Source organism: Passer domesticus, chromosome 17 (genome assembly GCF_036417665.1).
Source record: "Passer domesticus isolate bPasDom1 chromosome 17, bPasDom1.hap1, whole genome shotgun sequence".
In the NCBI taxonomy this organism is placed as follows: Eukaryota; Metazoa; Chordata; class Aves; order Passeriformes; family Passeridae; genus Passer; species Passer domesticus.
The window spans coordinates 3,176,621-3,198,170 of NC_087490.1; the positions used below are offsets into that span (position 1 = coordinate 3,176,621).

Consider the following 21,550-nt stretch of genomic DNA (forward strand, 5'->3'; position numbering starts at 1 on the left):
GGTGCGGAGCGGGCGGCGCGAGGCCCCGGCTACGGCGGCTGAGCGGAGGCGGCGCCGGGCGGAGCGGGAGCGGCGGCGGCGCGCGGGGCTGCGCGGGGCGGCCGGGGCTGGGGGGGGCGGCGGCGGCGGCGGCAGCGCCGGCCCGGGGCGCGTGCGGCCCCTCAGCGGGGCGGGCGGGGGAGAAGCGGGGCCGGCGGCCGGAGCAGGAAGCGCCGCGGAGCGGCGGTGAGGCCTTGAGCGGAGCGGAGCGGCGCGGGACACCCGCCGGTGAGTGCGGCCGGGCGGGGATCCGCTGAGTCACCTGCCCCGCTGCCGCCGCTCCCCTGCCCGGCTCCGGCGCCTCGGGACGGCGCCTGGGCCGCGGTGCCCCCGCGCCGCGGGGCGAGCGGCTCCGGCCCCTCAGGGCCCGGGGGGTGCGGGTTCCGGCGGGCGCGCGGCCCGGCCGTGCCCGCAGAGCGACCCCCGGTGCTGGAGCCGCTGCAGCGCGGGGTACGGCCGGCCGCGCTGCCCGAGCCGCTCGGAGCGCCTGGCCGGGCCGGGGGAAGGGGCCGCGTTGGGAGGGGACAGGCGGTGCTGCGGAGCGCCGCTCCACTTTGCTGTGCCCAAGCGCTAAACTGAGTCGGGCTGGAAGGAAAATGCACCCTCTAGAAAGGTACGTCTTGAAGTCTGACGGGGTGGTTTTGTTTTTTAATTAGCTCCGCGGTCAAAGACTTTGAAGTAACCATGGATAAAAGAGGAGGTGCAACAGAAACTGAAAATGGCGATGCTTTCCTGGAGCTGAACAGAATTACAACTAAGTACCCACATCGTTACACAAAGGTTAGCTCATCTGCTTTCGTCTCTGAGTTGTGCGTGGAAGTCCCGGCCACAGGAGCAGAGTGGGAGGTGGAGGCTCCTGTGAGAGGGAAACAGTGAGGTGAAAGCTGAAAAGCCTTTGCCTGGATTAGGATTTACAAAGTGGTGTCAAACGAGCAGCTTGTTAAATGTGATGCAGTTGTGCAATCTTGTCCTCGATATGCTTTTGATTCCCACCACCTTATTTTAATATCTGAACATCCCACAGCATGTGCTGAGAGATTATGGTACAGGCTGAAGTATGTTGTTCTACCAGCTTTCTCAAGCCCTTCATAGTTCTGTTTTCAGCAGTGTTCCTTTGAGAAGTTGACCAAAAATATTTTCTTGCAATAGATGCCATTTCCTAGGAAGGTGTAGCACACTAGATCTTATCAGGACCTCTCATATGTTTAGTGGGTGCTTTTTGTAACCTTAGAATTGCTCATATTTGATTGCTGGAAGCTTAAACAGTTGTGACTCTAATCAATGCTTAGTGTTCAAACAGGTGCTTTTGGTTAACTGTGATGCCTAAATATGTGTATGAGGGGAGGAAGAAGGGCCAAATAACTTGCAAATAAAAAAGATTGTTCCAGTACTAAGTGAGCTTGATATGCTGTAGGGTTTGGGGTTCAAATTTTGTTTGGGATTTTGGTACCGCTGCTGAAAAATGCCTTTGGGAAGTGTCTGTAATGGTGGTTGATTTTCCCATGGCTGCGAGCTGTGGGAACAGGTGGTCATTGCTTTGTGAAAAGCTGTTAAGATACTTTGCAGCAAACGGCCTGAAGTGTGGAACAGGGTGAGATAGTTTATTGTTGCTGACTGTGTTATCTGTCTTGAGGAATTCGGAGCTGTTGGCTTTTTAGTAGGTTGTTTTTTAAAGGAAAAAGAAGTTATCATTGTGGCTATGTTCTGTTGAGATAGTAGAGCTCTAGCTTATTTTAAGTAGACATCAACAATAAACCATGTACTTCAGAATTGGCAAAACTTCTTGGGAATAGTACAGCTTTCTAAATCTCTCTAACTTCTTAGAAAGATATGCCCTTAACTTTTGAGGGTGTGAAGTATACTGTCACTCAGACCTAGCTGGTCAGCTAACTGCTAAGTGAAAGAGAGGAGCTGTTTGTGAGGCTCCCCTGCTGAAAAAGTGGTTTCTATTCTCTTTCAGTTTTGCCTAAGTCCTCCTGTGTAGTAACTGAATTCAGCTTCAGTTTCTGCTCTGCTTTTTAGGGCAGTGTTCAGCCCATGGTGGTGGTGGCTGTTGACTGAAAGCAGTGCCTTTGTAGCTTCAGTTTTGTTAATGCAGTACCTATGGTTTCTGACCAGGATAAAGTTGCAGAACTAGTGCCAGAAGGTGCCTAGTCCTGTTTATCAGTTGGTTTCCAAGGAGCCTAAATCAAGAAGTACCAGAAATCAGTCTGTGTTAAAATACTTTGCATCATATGGTTTCTCTACATGTTACAGCTCAAATACTTTAAGGTGGTGAGGTAACACTCAACCTTGTAGGGCACTGTAGGGCATTTTCATGTGTTCCAGTTTCCTACTGATTAGGGATTGAGGGAACACTGTTTTGGGGTATGTGCTGCTGATTTGGAAAGGGGAGTGATTTCCTTTAATGGTTTATATTCCACTGACTACCACTAGGAAAAAATCTGGCTCATTCTCTGAGTAGTTCTAAGCTGTCTGCTTAAAACTGTATGATAACAGCTAAGCACAATTTTCCCCTCAGCCTGCTTAGAATGTATGTAAATTAAACATAAAACCCCACAGGTGGAAGTGCCAGCATTTATCTCCTCTGTTAGAGGAGTGCTCTACAGTTTAAGCTGTGTCTTCTCTACTTCTTGGGAAGTTGTTCCCCCAGGGATGCACAGCTAATGAGTGAAAGGCAAGAAACAATTCAAATTTTCCTCACTTGAGTGGAAGAATTGTGATAGGATGTGAATGAGAGCCTGTGGACTCCCTCTCGTGGCCAGCAAAACAACCCATTCCCAGTCTGGTGATGGACAGGGCTGTTAATACTTGCAGTATCTGCATCAGGCTCTGATAGTATTACAGCACTGATGTTCCTCACAGATTGAGGTTTATTTTGGGAAGCTGTGGGCAGGGAGGCCAGGCTCCCTTTAATGGCACTCTTTTTGCTGAGCTCTAATACAGGGTGATGCCTGGGGTCTGGGGGATGTTAAGTTTTGTCCAGCTACCAAATTGCCATCTACAGCAAGTGTCAAACTCACATAGTTAATGAACTGGTTTTAATCACGTGGGGAAAATTATGTAAAAGTTCTGAAGGATATTGTATTTTTGGGGGGAAAGGGTAAAGAGATCTTTCAGTTTGGCTGATGTATGGTGTGTGCTGTTAGGATTTCTTTATCCTTCCAGCTGCCCACTGATCCCTGCACAGTTCTGAACCAATTCAGTACAGTTGGGAGTGAGGCAGGTTGAAGGAAGGGGATCTTGGGAGAATGAGTAAGTGTAACTAGAAATGTGCATCTGAACTGCAGCGGAGTTAACGTTGATTTAAAGCACTGATGGTCACACCATTAATAATGCTTTCTGAATGTAGCAAACTGCAGTGAGAGTGCACTGATTGCCACTTGAGTGACTGACTGCTCAGGGTGTGCACTGGTAAGCTGAGGGCTGTTCAAAGCTGGTAGAAAGTGGGAAAACAAGTTATCATTCTGCACTGATTTGGTGTTGGGTGGAATGGGTAATGCTATAATACATATCTTAATATCTTGGAGTTGGTGATGGTCAGGAATAGGAACCTTGTCTAGAATTCCCAGATCTACCCCAGTAACTGGAATTGTGCTAATGCTTTTTTTAACTGCTGAACCTTATAGAGCATTAACCACAGCAATTTTGATTCCTTCTTGAGAACTCACCAGCTCTGGTGTCCACGATGCCTGTGTTGCTTTTAAGCTGAACTGTCCAGGGAAGTGAATACATAAACATTTATGGTGTGAGCAGCCTTGGAGTGTTCACAAGAAACTGAACCTGGCCTAGTAAGGCTTAGTGCTTTGAATAAGTGTTTGGTCAGTGGCCACTGGTAGAACAACTGAAATATAAACTTTCAGTGCTGTGTTTCACAGGATGGGAAACAACATATTGGGAAACCTGGGCTGTCAAATTAAAACACTAAATTGAACAGGCAGTCTGGAGTAGATGGTTTGAGTCACTTAAATATTGTCTGGGTGTGAATCAAAACTCATGTCTTGATTTTTAATTTATTTTTTTTCTAGGAGGAACTGCTGGATATTAAAGAGCGTCCCTACTCTAAAAAAAGACCTTCTTGTCTTTCTGAAAAATATGACAGGTATTTTCTTGGTTGTACAAAGGCTATATACATTTCTTTCAAAGTAAAAGTTTAAATTGCAAAAAACTGTTAGCTAAGAAGTGCTCTTATGTTGATGGGAGGTATACATGCCACAAAGTTCAGACTGCTACAGAGTCCAGTTTTCAGAAGTACTAATCTGCTAGGAAAGGCTCAGTGCTCTGGCCAAGGATTTTGGTCTTTGAACAGAGATTATTTTCTGCTGGATCTCATAAGTTCCCACAACACAAGTCTTACAGACTTGCAGGAAAAAGTACCAAGAATGTGGACAGGTGTGTAGCACAGACTGGGTCAGGCCATAACAAGCTGCCTTGCTTAGTGGATTACTCTCCCATGTTGTCACTGTACCTCACTGAAAAATGGAGGTGAGTGTTTTTGGCTGGTGTTTGTAAGTTTATTAAGCAGCAGTTTCTTTACTATTCAGATGAATTTTTTGTGAAAGCTTGAGATTGAGGTAAAATTACCCAAATGCTTAAGAGCAGCAGCATATGATCTGCTTGAACAGTGTACCAGGCAAGCTTCACCAATAACTAGTCTTTTAAAATCTGATACTGGCTATTATACTTCCTTGCTGTTACAGAAGAGCTCCAAATACTATGTGTGAAGTAGTAAACCATAGTAAGGCAGACCTAGAAGTTGGGTGTGAAGGATAATTCACTTGTACTGGTCTCTAACCAGTGAATTCTAGGTTTCCCACAGCAGCATTATGAAGTATTTATTAGACTACAAGGTAGCAAACAATCCTGCAATTTTGTTTTCCTAGTGATGGTGTCTGGGATCCAGAGAAGTGGCATGCATCTTTATATCCAACTTCAGGAAGAACTTCACCAGTGGAAAGCTTTAAAAAAGATTTGGATTCGGATCGGACTTCTCTTATGCGTAGGATAGTAGGTGAGTGTGTTCTACAGCACACTGCTCAAAGCTGAACCTGGCTGTTGGCAAAACCTGAACCTGGCTGTTGGCAAAACCTTTCTGCTGGGATAACACAAAGAAGGCCAAACAAAGTCCCTGAAAATTGACTGCACAGGATAAGTGTCAAAGAAATCTTGGTAGTTCCAACTAGACCTTAGTGGGTTTCTGATGACTATTACCTAAGAACAAACCTGTGCAACAGACAGTTATAACCTCCCGTTCTTACCATATAATAGTGAATACATGTGTAAAATGCAAGTGCTGAGACAATTTCCTTGCAACTTGAGGCTGAGCACTTAGAAGGTCTATAGGGGGAGAGCATGTACTTCTAGGAGACCACAGTAGTTCCTCAATACCCAGCTGTAAATTTTTTGTTTGCACTTCCTGTGATCTCAGCTAGATCAGCTTCACAGAAATAAATAAATGAGCATTTTCCTTTAAAAGCCCTGGGGTAGCAGCAAGGCTGTGGAACAGAGTGCTGCTATACAGACAGCTCACTTATCTTTACTAAAAATACGTTAAATGCGGGGTTTTTGTGTGATCTCTGACTTGCAGATCCAAGAGAGCGAGTGAAAGAAGACGACTTGGACGTGGTCCTGAGTCCCCAGAGGCGAAGCTTTGGGGGTGGCTGCCACGTGACTGCGTCCGTGAGCTCCCGTCGGGCGGGGAGCCCCCTGGAGAAGGACGGCGACGGCGTGCGCGTGATCGGCGGCCGCAGGATCGGCAGCGGCAGGATCATCTCCGCCAGGAACTTCGACAAGGACCATCGGGGCGGGGACTCCAGGGACGCGCGAGACCGCGATCGGGACAGGGACTACAAAGATAAACGCTTCAGGGTTTGTTCCTTTTTTCCTGGCTGCCTGTTAACTCGGGGGTTTGGACACCTGGGCACTAAAAGCACCTGCATGCAGCAGCTGAGTGTTCTGTGCAAGCAGACCCTTTACTCTTAGGGTGTGAAGGGTGAGCACTTGGTGTTTCAGAACTTGGTTACATTCCTTCAGCGAGCTCACAGGGATGTATGTAATGCTGTTTATCAGACAAACCCTGCCCGTGGCTGACTTTTGCTAGCAAGAGGTTCAAAAGTCTAATAGTTCATTTGTAGTTCTTGACCTGGCAGTTGTCAGCAAGCATTGTCTTTAACCTCAGCAAATGGGAGCTTTCCGTGCTTTCAGGCTTTTTTTTTTGTGCTTTTTTTTTTTAACTAAAGCAACTGCTAGCTCTCAGGCTACAAAACTGAGTTTATGGAAGCACTTTCAGATCAATAGCTTTCGGTGTAATTAAGCAGAAATTCAGCTGTGAAGCTTTAAATTGAAAAGCTTACAGAACATACAGAGAGGTTGTATACACATGTGAAAATATCCAGAACTGGTGTGAAAAGTGGAAGTCGGGGAAAAATCTTAGGAAGCAGTATTTTATTAAGGCTAATGTTTTTAATATCCACCTTCAGAGGGAATTTGGTGACAGCAAACGTGTCTTTGGGGAGCGAAGAAGGAATGATTCCTACACTGAAGAGGAACCTGAGTGGTTCTCTGCTGGGCCTACAAGTCAGTCTGAAACCATTGAGCTGACAGGCTTTGATGATAAAATTCTGGAGGAAGATCACAAAGGGAGAAAACGTACGAGGCGACGCACAGCCTCCCTGAAAGAAGGTGAGGGCAAATCTTTCAAAAGCTCTGCTAGTGGGGCAGGTTGCTGGGTGTGGAGATGACTGTTACAGATCCAGACAAGTGTAAATGAGAACCTTTATCTTAAGCCTGCATAGCTTTTGGTCATCCTGAAGCACAAGATGTAAAGCCTATATTGGGTATCTGTAATCTGAAAGATCAATTAGATGATAAATTACTGGTTTTTTCCAAAGAGGTGGGATTGAGAGGCTGGGAAAAAACATTGTATGGATGCTGAATGATGTCAGAACTTGATAGGTTACTCTAAAAATCTTGTTAATCTGTATATCCTGCTGGGTGCTGAAGGCTCTGTTTAAATTAAGCTAATGATCTGAGGTACTTGAATTATTTTTTTTCTGGTAATACTAACATTAGGAACACTGGGCATACAGCTTCCAGTAACATAGCTTTAAACTGAATTAGTAGATTTGAATTTGTGTGTAGTCATTGGATCATTACAAAAAACCAAGTTGCAGTATGGCAAGAGATGACTTTTTAGTGCTAGAAATTCTACAGGTGGCCAACATAACTGGATTATAGTGCAGTTCCCAGCACAGGAGTTTGTAGCCATGTCACAGCTTTTTTGCAGTGCCCTGTGCAAGCTTGCTGAGAAGTGAGAAGTGCTTTGCTCCTGATGAAGGAGGAGAAGCAGTATTTGTCATATGGTGACTATTAAGAACCCATGTCCAGAAGGCAGGAGCTGCCAAGGAATTCTTGATGGCAAACCAGCAGCAGCTGTTGACTTGCTGCAACAGCTGTATGTGTTTGGTGTGGCATAACAGCCCAGGCTGATCAGGATGCAGTTGTTTGTGCATAGTTCAATGGCAGTTCTTATTTTTTTTGAGCTAGATAGTCTTACCAGACTAGAAGCTGTGTGCTAGGAGTTGTAGTGGGTGCTGTTTTCTCTTGCAGGAGCCAGTGGAGTGTAACTGATGAGGTATCAGTTGGGGGCTGGATTTTTTGGGCCTGTGCTTCTAATCCCTGGGCAAGTGCTTTGGCTGTCAGGCACTGTTCCCACAGGGAATAGTCAAGTTCAGTGATTCAGCAGTCCCTTGGTTTTCTTTTCAAGGCATAGAATGCAATGGTGGAGTGGCAGAAGAGGATGAAGTGCAAGCTGTCCTTGCCAATGAAACTCCAGCAGATCAAGAAGTTCCTAGAGAAGCTGTTTTACAAGAACCAGCTCCAGGAGAGTTTGACTTCAATGAGTTCTTTAACTTGGATAAAAGTGTTCCTGGCCTGGCTTCAGTGAGTTTTCTGGGGTTTAAGACTGGGTGTATTCATGAGAAGCATTTTTGCTGCATCTGCATTCTGTGAAAGCTAAAACTTTTTGCTTTGTGGCAGTTCCTTTATGAAGTGTGTAAGTTTAAGATGAATTTGCAGAGATTTAGCTTTGGAGTGTTGGATGTTTGTGCCAAGGTGTTATGCCTGGGACTAGCTCCATCTCCAGAATAAGTGTTTGAGGCATACAGCTGACTATTTTTCTTTTCTTTTGGTCGTTACTTGAAGGCTCAAAATTGACATTCTGAATGGAGCTTCTTTGGAATTATTAAAGATATTTTCAGAGAAGATTCACTGTACAAATTTAGTCTAGCTGAAGACAGCCTTTTCTATCTAAGCCTGGGAAAGGCAGCGAGCAGATCTCCTGTGCAGACTTCCTGGCAGGCACTAGTGCCTGAAAGGATCTATGTCTGAAAGGGTTTGAATCTTTATTACTTAAGCCTTTAAAAGGTTAATTAACTTTTTAGAACTATTACTCCTGTGTTGAATAAACACAGCCTACCAATTCAGTCGAAAGTCAAAAATTGGGTTCTGACTGCAAACAAACAGACTTGACATGGTTTAGAAATGCTGAGGTTTAAAAACAAATGGACTTCTGACCTGATCTTTAATGTGGACAAGCTGCTTGCTTTAGGAAAGAGTCATTATATGGTGCCAGTGATTTGAGAGCTACATGGAGGAGAGTTCATTCTGCCTATGGAAGCTATGAAGTTCTTTAGACTTGATAATCTGATTTTCAGCATATGTGCAAGGTGGTGACTCCTTTTAAAAGCAGGGATTTCCCAAGTGAAAAAACCTGCTAATGAAGCTGGTGGGCAGATGTTATCATTTGTCATAAAAGTGAGTTTCTTGGTACTGGTGATATGTCTGTGACAAGTGTTATCACAGGTTTATACATTTCTTGTCTTAATTCTTCTAATATGTTAGAGGCAAACAATCAAAACCAAATGGAGCAATACTATTTTTTCTGTTGTAAATAGTGTTGAGTGCTCCTTGTTTCAGAAAAAAAAAAAAAAAAAACAATTTCTCTGAGAGGAAGAAGCTGCTCCTCCTTTTGTCTAAAAGAAAACATGCTACCTGAAACTGCATTTCTGCCTATTGAGCCTGGCTTTAACTGGGTACTGTCTTGCAGGATAGGAGAAGCTTTAGTTTGAGTTATATTTTTATAATGCACTGTTTTTTAAATACTTGGTGTTCTTTTGACACTTCCACTTTAAAATGGTGTAGTTAATGGTCTTTGGGTGCTCTGACTGTGCTTTTTCAGTTACAGTTTTACTGAGAGTAAATATTTGGTGTCAGTTAGAGATGTATGCTGGGTTATGTTAGCTGTCTGCAGGACATCAAAGCTTTGAAACTCTGGGAGCAGCACCTAGTTGTCTGTAGCAGAAGAATCTTGCTTGCACAGTAAAGCTTCAGCTGTTGCTGATCTTGCTTATGTTAAGATTTTTTCTTTATTCCCTCCCTTAGATGATCGAGGATGTGCTGGGGGAAGGTTCAGTGTCTGCCAGCAGGTTCAGCAGGTGGTTTTCTAATCCCAGTCGTTCTGGAAGTCGGTCAAGCAGCCTGAGATCAACCCCTCATGAGGAACTGGAGAGACTAGCAGGTAAGGCTGCAGCACAGTGCAGGTCAGGTATCCTCCTTCCACATTCTTTCTTACTCATTCAATAAGAAGATGGCAGATAAGGCTTTAGGACAGTGAATTCTCCCACAGTTTAAGCAGTTGGCATTCTTTTGGAAGCTCTTAGAGTAAGCAGCTGTAAGTTCTTTTTTAATAAATGTTCTTGTCAGTGCTTCCTGATGACTTTCCAGCTGATCTTGGGCAAGGGGTGTGAGGCATACCTTTGCAGTGACATGCTGAATTTGGTTGCCAGTGTGTGTTCATCTTGAGCCATTGGGTTGGTAAACTGATGTCGCAGTGCTCCTGGTTTTGCTGTTTCAGGTCTAGAGCAAGCCATTCTCTCCCCTGGCCAGAACTCTGGAAACTACTTTGCTCCCATTCCATTGGAAGACCACTCTGAAAACAAAGTGGACATCCTAGAAATGCTACAGAAAGCCAAAGTGGACTTAAAACCTCTTCTCTCAAGTCTTTCAGCCAACAAGGAAAAGCTTAGAGAGAGCAGTAAGTGCCTCTTCAGCTATTGTCAAGTTCTTGTGATGCAGTATCTCCCAGCAAGAGGCTTGGTGTTCTGGAAACCTCAACTGCCCAAATCCAGGAGTAGGCAGTGTTACAGATTTACTTACAGTACAGAAAACTCAGTATTCAGCAGCTCTCAGTTGTATCAATATCATCACTGACTCTTTTCATCCTAATCACAGGATGACATCACTTTATCAGACTGCTTTAGTGGCCAGAAACAATTATAAGATGATGCAAGTTTTGATCTGAGTTTCCAACTTTGTGTATGGCATTTGAAGTTTTTTTCATACTGATGACTGGTGTCAGCTCTGAAACTGTGGCATTTAAACTCTGGCTTTACCAAAAACTGGCAGTGTCAGTCATCCTTGGCAGTGTCTGCAATGGATCACATTGATCCATTAAGTGTCAGTATCTAAGAAGTTGTACAGTGGCTTGAGAATGGGATTTTTTTTTCAATTTTATTTTCAGTGGTGCCTCCAGCATAGGGATTTGCATGTCTGGGCCCATAGCATGCATGGAGTGTACAAAATGCATGTGTTCTGTGAAATCTTGAGGTCTAATTCCAAACTGGTTTCTCTTTGGCAAGCAGCATGTATTGCCATGTAAACTGGACTGAAGAAAAAGTGATGGCCCTCTGGTTAGTGTGAAGCAGCTAGGAAGGAAAGCATCTAAGCACTGCAAATATTCTTAAGCATCCAGTCTGGGAGTAGGGAGTGTTGGCTAACATGTGGAGAACTTCCTTAATTTCACTTTTAAAAGACTTGTAGTTCTATTTCTGTTCTGCTTAGTCTGACTTTCCTACTAAAAACTTTTTCAACTTTGATCCTCACAAACCAAGGATGAAGGAACAAAAATCTGTGGGGAAGCTTCCATTTACTCAAAAGTACCTGATGTGGGGCTCTGCATTCCCACAAAATGCTGCTGTACAGCTCTTCAAGTGTTGTGGAGTTTCCAGATCAATTCTTCTCCACCAACATCATATTTACTCATGTTTTGTGCTGCATGTCTGCATCATTGTTTCTTTTCTCCACCTCCTTGCCCAAATTTCCAGTAAATCTTATTTCTTTGGTCCAATATCTGCAATCCATGGCATGCTTCTGTCTCCTCTTCCTTTTCTTTTAAGGTGTCATACCTTGTGATGTGTGTTAGCTGGTCCATAAAGCATGTTTAGCCTTGATGTCAGGCACCAGTAGGTGTTTATATATGTGTGTATATATATGCATATACAGAAAAAAATACTGCTAAGAGCACTGTACCCTGTGCTGGTTATGCCAGTGAAATCTTTCTATAAGAGGCTTTAATTTCTGAGCAAAAAATCTACTTCAAACTTTATACACACTGAGCATGTGTGTAACTGAGTCTCTAAAGTATCTAGATTTTCGAGGTATGTATTCTTTCTGCTTATGATGGCTTCAGAAATTTGACATAGCTTGCACTGTGGTTGTAAAATCATCTGGTTTCCTGGAGTGTAAGATAAATGAAACTTTCCTAATTGGAAAAAAAAAATAAAAAACCCAAACTTAATTGTCACATGAATATTCTCTGTTAAATGCAGACAAAGTTGTAAAAATGTAGTAACAACATTTCTTGCAGGATAAATGAAAGAGTGAGAATTTAGTAGCTGAAGCCTTAACAGGTTCTTACATGGCAGTAGTTGTGCATGTCAGTTCTCTGGATATATTAGAATGTCAACCTAAACCCAGATCAGTCATGGTTTGACAGTTAGTATCAGTATCAAAAAATAAGTTTTTGGCTGTTCCTAGTTTTCAAACAACTTGTATTCAACACCTGCACAAGAATTGTTAGCTCACTTGAGAGCAGAGCTGTGGTTTACCAGTATTTCTCTTGTATTTCTCAGCACATTCAGGAGTTGTACTTTCAGTGGAGGAAGTTGAAGCTGGGCTAAAAGGTCTGAAAGTGGATCAGGAGGGGAAAATTGCCACTCCCTTTATGGCAGAGCAAATGGAAGAAGCCCTGAATGTCAGTGGCTCCAGACAGATGAAGAAGGATGGGGACATGACAGCGTTTAACAAGCTGGTCAGCAGCATGAAGGCGAGCGGGACTCTGCCTTCACAGCCCAAAGCCAATGTAAGTGCAGGCAGTGCCTTGGTGACCTGTGTGTGCAGGGGGCAGCAGCCAGCCCTTCCCTGAACCCACGTGGTTTTAGTGACCTGTGCTTAGTAGAGGTATGTCAGTGAGCAATCTGTTATTTTGCACTTGACTTTTAACAGTACTAAGGTGAAACTGAAGTGAATACTTGTTAGCTGGAAGATTAATATTGAACAACAGATGATGGTAAGGTTTAGACTGCAAGGGATTGTAGGATGAAATTTCATCCTGCCACTAACTGCCTAAGCAGTATGCCTGACCCAGAAGCTGTCAGTAAATCTTTCTGGCACCAGAAGATACTTCTAACAACCAAGTAGGTGTAAAGCATGTGGTTTTCCTGCCAAACTATGTCCAAGGACTTTTATACTCATCCCTCACTTCACGAAAAGATAGTGAAGAATGTGAATTTGCCCTGTGAAGAATTTGCAGATTGATTTCAGACTTAAGTCAATACTTTTGCTTCTGGGTGTCTCTTTACATTAATATGCAATTTTGATGCACAGAAGAATATCTTAAATAATTTCTTTAACATACAATCACTTTTTCGTTTGTACATATTTTCAGTTAACCAATGGCTCAATAGTCCATCTCTGGTTTACACAATTACATAAATTCATATATTTGACCCAGACTAGAATAAGGCACAGTGAAATACCTGTATGCAGTCTAGTGCAGGCATTTTTCTTAGGGGAAATCTGTGAGCCAGCTCAGCCTTTAACTTGGCTGAAATTTTATTTGGCTGTTGCATAAACTGCTGTTCTAACACAACAGATGAAATTATTTCTGTCACTGACACAATGTAGATACTCTCTTTGTGAGCTTGGTTGTATCTATGTCTAATTTACAGTGCTTTCATTTTCTTAGCAGAGCCTTGAAAGCCACTTAATGTCACCTCCAGAGATGTCAGGCCAGCCTCTGTCAAAGAATATTCTGCAGGTATTCTTACTGGGGGGAGGGAAGTACTTAAAAGCATATCCTCAATGGGAAAACAAAAATTACTTGAAAATAAGGCATTTCAGACAATTATGGGATCTCCAGTCAGACAAGATACTGTAAAAAAAGAGCCAGGGACTAGATCAGTTTACCTAAAACTTTGTCTTGTCATGTTACTTGCTGTAATTACAGCTTGAAAATGTAAAGCTTGCTGAGTGCCTGATTCTGGGCAAACCAGGATTGGTGTATCTGGTTGCACAAGTCCCCCTTGTCTCCAGGTTGCTATAAATAGGGCAGTCTGGGGTGTAGTAAAATGAGCTTGTTTCTGTAAATATGTCATATTTTGAATGCTCTTTCTTTAATTATTCTTAGGAACTTCTTGGTCCACCCATTACCAGACCTGCTTCATCGAATGTCTTAAGTGGGCTGATCGGTGGTTTGGAGCCTGCAGCCTCCCTGCTGACACAGAGAGCCCCCTCTCCCCCCATCCCCCCTGTGTTCCCAGCACGAGCTGCTTCTGCAGATTACCTGCGCCACAGAATATCTTCACCCATTGGTGAGGCTGCTTGCAAAGTGGGCTTTTATTGCTGGAGGTTTTTTTGAGACTGCTTTACAGAGCTGTAAAAACGTCCTGGCACTTGGTGGGCAGCTAGGGCAGTGTCTGCCTTTTGAGTGCTAAGTGCCCTTTCACTTACTAATCTCTAATGTTAAATTCATCACCCAGACCTCACAGTGAGTTCTGGTGAGGAATAATGTGCTAAGCTACTGTGTAAGAATAACTTCCAAGGACTACTTGGTCATCTGTAATTCAAAACACTACCAGGAGCCTCTTTTGTAGCTCTATAGCTCTGTGACAAGGAAGAGATGTAGCTCTCTGTAGATTTAAGGGGTGAGCTGAGAGTCCTCACAAGGAATCCTAATTAATGTAGCATTGTTTTTCTTTGGGATATGTATTTTATGTATTGAAAGAAACTGTTAGTACTTTTAAATACGACTGTTATATTTTCTTTAGGTTTTGGACAAGGTTCTCAGCAATTGCTTGGTGATCCATTTCCAGGTGTGAGGAAGCCCATGAGCCCAGTTGCTGCACAGGTTAGATGACATGCTTCTTGCTTAATGTATTTGCATGTCTTTGTCTTCTGTGGTCTAGAGCTAACTTGTGGAAACACTTAGCAGTTGCACCCAGATGTTGTGCTTTAAGTTTACTCTGAGTGTGAGGGTGCAAAGTCTAATTTAGTACAGTCTCAAAACCTCATTGCAATTTGGCCCATCTTAGTACCTGAAATACAAAATTTTTTGAAACATTTATTGCCTGGTAATAAAACAGAGACTGCTGGTGGGCAGATGTTGGTGAAGACATTAGTAGCTATAGCAATCAATCTTCAATATCTTAAAAAAACCCAGCCAAATACAAGCTTTGACTTGTGTGGTTTTTATCTAACTTTACTTCAGATGAGTCCCCTGGAGATCCAGCAAGCTGCATTAGAGGGACTGGCACTCCCACATGACTTGGCCATACATGCAGCAAATTTCTATCAACATGGCTTTGGTAAACCACAAATGGACAAAAGCAGAGATGGCTACAGAAACAGGTGAGTGTCTGACTGCAAAGTGTAAGGGGTATGCTGTTAACTGATTTTTAATGTGAGTATTGTCTTTCACTAGATATTAGCACTAGTCACTCAGGATTGCCTTGGTTCTTGGCAGTGCTGCCTTTGATTCTGTGCCAAGAGCAGAGCTGCTTCTGACTCCCTGTCCCTTCACAGGCAGCAGCGAATGACTAAATCCCCTGCACCAGGACACAGAGGGAATGCTTCTTCTCCAGCCCCTGCAGCATCCATCACCAGCATGGTCAGTACCTGGGGCTCAGTGGTTGTAGGGAGAGCTGTCCAAGTGCCTGCAGTTACCAGATTACAGCAGTGGGAATGGATGGGAGAAAGGGAGGCCATCAAGTTAATCACATTCATGTTGTGTCTGTGGCCATGTGGTACAGGAATGAGTTTTCCTTCATGCTTAACTGACTGTGTTCACCTTGGAAAAGAGCCTTTTCTGACCACTGTCTTACCTAAAACTAAAGAAATACTATTAATGTTACCTTGACCTCATGTTCTGAAACCAGATGAAGGTGATTATGAAAAACCAAGCCATCATATTTTGCTGCTTAAATTTTAAGAAGACAAGTGCAGAAAGCCATGAGATGCTTTAGAGAACACTGATTTTTGGGTATGAAGTGTTTGACCCAAGTGTCTGTGAGTTGAAATAATGCCTGAGTGCTTTGGGGTCACTGTGAAAATGAGTGAAATATTCAAGCCAGGCTGTTGCCTCTCTGCCCTCAGTACTGTGTAGAATGCAGCTTTGATCTAAATTTTCCAATTAATCAGTCAAGTACTTGCAGCTCAGGACAGACACAGACAATCACCTGCGAAAGGAAACAAGTAATGCAGGTTTATATTCCAAATGAGTGACTTCCACAGGTGCTGTGGAACTCTGAATGGGGAAACCCAAATGAGGCAATAGTTCTCTGCAGAACATCAGCCCTGAGTTAATGCAGATGAAACAGCTCTATAGGAATTCCTATGGAGTTGCTCTTGTGAACCAATAGCAAAGAGGAAACAGCTGGAACTTACACTACAGCTCAGCTATTTTGTTTCAAGCCTGTTAAGGTATGTTTAACTGAGAACAGCTGCAGATTTTTATATTGGACTTGCAAAAAAGCTAAAGAGAAATGCTGAAAGTATAGAATAAAGCTATGAAATGAGGTGAAGTAAAATCATGGGCACACAGCTGCTTATTCAAAAGAGCTTTAAATGGAAAGGATGTGCTAGAATTGGTGTCCTCCCAAGCTGAGATGTTGTGGCCTGGATAATGAGCACTGCTTCTTACTGTGTTCTCTGCAGCTGTCTCCTTCCTTCACACCTACCTCGGTCATTCGCAAGATGTACGAGAGCAAAGAGAAAAGCAAAGAGGATCCAGTTTCTGGGAAAATGAAAATCAGTGATGTTAAAGATGAGAATCAGAGACCAAATGAAGGTATTGTAATGGCTTTAAAATACCAGAGACAAAAGGGATTTGGAATAGACTCAGATTGTCTCAGCACATAACACACCCAGGCTACCTTTAGACATTCCTGATCCGTGGAGATGAGGAGGGGCCAGAGCTATGGAGGGGATCCACTTCCAGTAGTGCTGGGGCTTAATCTCTATTTCCTATCAATTTCTGAGCAACACTAAGAGGGCTGGACCATAACTGTTTGCAACTTTTCTTGGTGAACAAGCACAGTGACAGTAATGCTGCCATAGCTCTCTACACCAATGATTGAAAACTTAGTTGTCTTGAGACAACTGAACAGTCAAAGCTGAGACCAATTAAGCTCTTAAGTGTAGCAGATCAGAGAAGCATTTTGTCACCCAAACTGATGTAAGAGGCTGTTAAAAGGAAATGCTCAACAGCAGTTGCCTGACCCAGTGAGACTGACATGGCCAATGGCCTGCATTGTGCTTCAGTGCTGGTAGCTGCAGAGGCAGCCTGCAGTTTGTGGTAGCAGTCCAGCTGAAATACCCCCACTGCAGTGCTTGATGCCTGGGCATTTCAGGCCTTGTCTAACTCATCTGGGTGGTCTGTGGGAGTAGCTTCTGGAGGTGCTTTAGTGTTCCAAATCTTGCTAAGCAGATGTCAGATGTAGAAGGTTGCTGTTAACCCCCAAACACAGCTAAACTGAAAAACCACCTTTGGCCAGACTTCTGGCACAACTCCAACTTATACTCTTGTCTAGGGAGGATTTCTTGTACCTCCTGTCACCTTTGGCACTGACTCATCCGTGCTGCTGGTTCAAAATTCTTAAGAAGGAAAATAAGAATTAGAAGTTAATGGAGTTACTGTTGATTCTAAACTAATTTAAGTTTCCTGTGGAACATATTCCTTCTCATTACTCTTTTTGAAATAATTTGGCCATAAGCATCCAGAAAAAAGATACTTATTATTAAATATATATGACTACAGTTCAGCTAGTTCTGGAACCTATCAAATCCAATCATTAAGCTTTAATTTCATTAGGTGCAATCTCTAGCTGTGGACTGTAATAGCTGTATTCAATTCTAGCTACAGATAACCTACTGTCTAGTTCTGTGGAGAATGCAGATCAAGGAACTTTGCCCACCTTAGGTACCAAACTACCTGCACTGCAACGCTCTGCATGTTCCACACCTCTTACCCAAGCAAATCGTTGCACCAAAGAGCAAGACTACAGGCCCAAATCAGCTGGTAGGAAGACTCCTACAATGGCCTCCCCAGTACCAGGAGGCCCTTTTCTTCGTCCTGTTCATCAAGTACCCCTTGTTCCCCATGTACCACTTGTACGACCTGCTCATCAACTGCACCCAGGATTGGTCCAGAGAATGATGGCACAGGGGGTCCATCCGCAACATCTTCCTCTGCTGCAAGCAGGTAATCCATACTTTTTTCCTGTGCATGCATGTTCTTTTTGAGACTGTTAGGAGCAGCACAAACTGATATTACTGGTAGTCTTTATTATATCAGACCTTAACTTGAAAATCGGACAATAAATTCCAACCCATCTAAATATATATGTTTTGTTTTGCATTAAGTTCCTTATGCTTACCAGGTAAGAAGTTTTCTTGTTCATGTTCAACAGGTATGCTTCCTCCTGGAGTGGACCTGTCTCACTTGCAGGGAATATCTGCTCCCATCCTTGGCCAGCCTTTTTATCCACTGCCAACAGCAAGCCATCACATCTTAAATCCACGCTCGGGGACGCCTTTGCAGCTCGCCATGATGCAACAGCAGCTACAACGATCAGGTAGGCTAGAACAGACAGCAGGAGTGTGAGTTCTGGAAGGCTGCTTTCTGGGGTGTTGAGTGCACTGTGCTAGCAGGAAGCTGCTTTAATTGAGTTATTCATGATCACTAACCTTATGTAGGTCTCAGGTGGTTTGGGCTAATGCAAGCTGTTATGCCAGGACAAAGTCCAAGTGAAGTGTTTGGTTTCAGAACATGTGTTGCTACTGACAGATCTGACTCTTGCAGCATGTGTGCAGGCTTTCAGCCTTCTTGGGCCACGGGCCACCCACCTTCTCCAGGGAAATGCTATTTGATCCTGGTCTTCCCTTCAAACCCGTCTGTGTCCGGAACTGGCAGTGTCAGGCCATTTATGGGAGTACTAATGAATGAAAATAAACACGTGGTACCTGGACTTCCTGGGGCTCATACAATGAATAAAAGCCACATTCAGCTCACATGCCTTATCAGGTGATAGCTCGGGGGCAAATCTGTGCTGGGCATTACTGCACCTCTAACAGCTTTACATTTCACAGGCTCTGGAGCACAGGGATCACCTGCTGGTGCACAAACAACCCCTCAGAATGTGCTGCCTCGGACTGGATTATCTCACGGGCACACACAGCTCGACCATCGCCCCAGCCAGAGAAGTGGCTCTCCCATTGGCCTTGCCAAATGGTTTGGTTCAGATGTCTTGCAGCAGCCTCTTCCATCCATGCCATCCAAAGTCATCAGTGTGGATGAACTGGAATTCCGGCAGTGAACAGTGACCACTGGGTGGAACACTTGTGATTCTTTAGACTGGATGAGAATGTCCATGGTCAGGACTTCACCTCTGTTTGGTTTTTTGGGGCTTTTATTTTTAGCACTCCTGTGCAGAATTTCCTTTTGAGAGACTAAAGCACATGGCACCTGTCCTGGTCTCATGTCTGCATCAAGACTAAAGGATCCATTATGGCTTGGATAGTGAAGCCTGAAGAAATTTAGATGCACGACAAAGCCAGTTTAATCCTGGAAGTGTCTATTTTTTTTTGTTTGTTTTTGTAAGATATGTGAATGAAATGCTGATATTCTCTAGTGTAGAGGTAGCAGCTATGGATTCCTTCTGCAGAAAACTACATGTATAGACCCTTCTGTACAGACTTGTGTATAAACAATCTTTTGTACATACACACCTAGAATAGCCTTTTTGAATCTATACAGCTGTACATAAGAGTAGCTGATAACAGTTGAGCTTTAATTGTGCCTATGGTTTGGACCTTTCTCCATTGTACGTGTGGGACTTTCTTTAAGATTAAAGTTGCATATCCTAAGTGTGAGTGAACAGGATGAAGTTGCTTTGCCTTTTCTTGCTGCTCATCTCCTCTAGGTCTCCCTCTCACATTTTTCTGTCACGTACTGTGCACTCAGTGTAGCTAAAGTGTCAAAGTAAAAGCCCACATCTTGCTGTCTATGTAACAAAGGTCTGATTCCCTGGGACTCTTGCCACCAAATGAGAGAATTGTTTAGTCTTCGAAAGCCTTGAGGATGGGACCTGGTGCAGTCATGACAAAGCCAGATCTTCAGTCTGTAGGTACCTACTGGTTGTTGCTCTTTCAAGAGGGCTGGTGCTGGTCCTTATTTAGCTGCAGTATTTTCCTTGTTTTAATCTTTCAAGCCAGTTACTAAAGGTCATCAAAATGGAGCCTTGGAATCCTCACCCTTCAACTCCTCAGTCATAGCTGTGGATATTCTGTACTGCCTTCAATGCTGTCCACAGAAGGGAGTCCCAAGAACTGTCCTCAATCTAGTGTGCATCTGGTGATGCCATTACTGTGAAACTTGCCTTTGGAGTCTTGTTCTGTGGCTTGAAAGGGGGAGGATGGGGTAGTTTTGTGATCTTACTGTGTATATTTGGTTTTAAAATACTATGTTCCTTTTAAGCCTGTTTCACTTCCCTGGACAGTTAAATGTTCTCTTCCATCCTTGTGCATGGTTCCTCACTTCACTCCCTCACTTGTGTTGAGTCTAGTACTGCTGTCATGTCCTACCTAGCTTAGGCCATTGTGCTCTTTTAAGAGGTGAAAGTAAAACCAGAACTCTCACAGACTTGCTCTTTCTTAGGTCTCACTGAAAGCAAAACCAGCAGCAGGAAAAAAAAAAAATCACTTGTCTGTATTTTATAACCCTTGCCAGTGTGCTGTGGTGGGTTTGTTTCAGTCCAGCAGAGACAGTGTTGTATGGAAATAGCAAGCTGCAATCTCCAACGTGCAAGCTGTTGGAGGTCACCCATTCTTCTAGTGGTTGTTCCCAAAACAATCCCTGTAAAACATGCAATCACCAGCTTGTCCTTGTAAGATTGTTTTCATACTTTTTTAACTTGACACTTTCCCAGTAACATTCTGTAAATAAAGTTGATTCTACCAGCTCTCTGTATCAATTGCTCTTGTACTAAATTATGTCAGAATATTGATTAATTTTTAGCACTGTTCCTGTGCATAAGATGGAACCAGGGTTTGAGTTGAGATGCAGGAAACTTCAATTAGTCCAGGGTGGGGAGGATCACTCTGCTTTGATAAGTGACTGGCCTCACTGATGTCCCAGGATGGAATTGCTGCATTTAAATGTCACAGCTAAATGTGAGGAATGAGGCTCAGTGTATTAGAAGCTGTAAAACTAACCAGCTCTAAACAAAGTGTGAATGTGAGGAAACAGCAGTGAAACCCGATCTGAGCACAGCCTCATCTTCTGCCCCTTCCACCCAGGCTCATAACCAAGCACCCTGCAGTTCACTCACTTCTGCAGGGATCCAGAAACAGTACAGGTGCAAATGCTTGGAGCAGAATCAAAGCTTGGATGTTTCCTTACCAGGCTGAAGAGCAGCCACTGTTCCAAGGATTCAGTGCCTGAGTGGGTGTCTCTAATCACTCTGTCTTCCTGAATGTGTAACAACATGAGGGGGAGTGTTTTTTATGCATCTAAATAAACACCCCTATAATTAAACACCCCTACTTCCTTTTTGGAGGAGAGCAAATGCTAGAGGCTTTGATAAGCACTCTTGATGAGTTAAAAGCTTCTTTATTTATCTCTATTAAGTAACAGAACCACTCTAAGAGCAATGTGCTTCTCTTAGGGACATTACTTCTTTATCTAGGCAGGAAATTCTTTTAAGAAAACTTAGAAGCCTTTAGTGATACAGACACAAGCAGCTAGCTCACTTCCACTAGTCTAAACAACTAAAACAGCAACTGCTCCTGAGCAGAACTGACCAGCTTTTCCACAACTGCAGGACTATTAATAGCCCGAAGTATTCCAAGAGGAACACTTTCAGATAAAGGCAGCTGGAACTCTGTCCTCTAGCATTGTTTCACAAGATATAATTCTCTAGCCTCTGCTTTTCATGTTTTGTTCTTAGAACAAAATGATGCCTGATGTGTGACCTTTTTTCTAATTTGGAAAGACACGTACATGCAGCAGAACCTTATCCCTGCAATCAAAGCTTGTTGTAAGACTTTTGCCCTTGTGAAAGTCATTTAACCAGTTTTTCATCTGCAAGTTCTGCTGAACAAGCCCCTGCAGTGAAAG

General features: G+C 43.5%; 1 protein-coding gene across 5 annotated transcripts; it reads left to right on the forward strand.

Moving 5' to 3' along the window:
* Positions 1-109: 109 nt before the first annotated feature.
* Positions 110-20,393, forward strand: EIF4ENIF1 (eukaryotic translation initiation factor 4E nuclear import factor 1). 5 transcript variants are annotated; one of them, XM_064392897.1, is made up of 19 exons: positions 111-267; positions 696-819; positions 4,068-4,141; positions 4,923-5,050; positions 5,627-5,907; positions 6,519-6,720; positions 7,805-7,980; positions 9,481-9,616; positions 9,953-10,132; positions 12,009-12,238; positions 13,124-13,195; positions 13,565-13,748; positions 14,205-14,284; positions 14,645-14,784; positions 14,959-15,043; positions 16,090-16,222; positions 17,291-17,635; positions 17,844-18,008; positions 18,523-20,393. In XM_064392897.1, exons 2-19 carry the CDS (start codon positions 724-726, stop codon positions 18,747-18,749), a joined length of 2,934 nt encoding a protein of 977 aa, XP_064248967.1. In that variant the 5' UTR covers positions 111-267; positions 696-723; the 3' UTR covers positions 18,750-20,393. The 5 variants fall into 5 exon arrangements, with proteins under 5 accessions (XP_064248970.1, XP_064248967.1, XP_064248969.1 ...); XM_064392899.1 differs by having other exon boundaries at positions 17,354-17,635; XM_064392901.1 differs by having other exon boundaries at positions 17,573-17,635.
* The last annotated feature ends 1,157 nt before the right edge of the window (positions 20,394-21,550 follow it).

Excerpts from the sequence above, each read along its gene's own strand:
- EIF4ENIF1 (XM_064392897.1), top strand. The coding sequence starts at position 724 with ATGGATAAAAGAGGAGGTGCAACAGAAACTGAAAATGGCGATGCTTTC. Across the intron at positions 5,051-5,626 it reads TCTTATGCGTAGGATAGTAG|ATCCAAGAGAGCGAGTGAAA; the intron begins GTGAGTGTGTTC and ends TCTGACTTGCAG. Across the intron at positions 9,617-9,952 it reads GGAACTGGAGAGACTAGCAG|GTCTAGAGCAAGCCATTCTC; the intron begins GTAAGGCTGCAG and ends TTGCTGTTTCAG.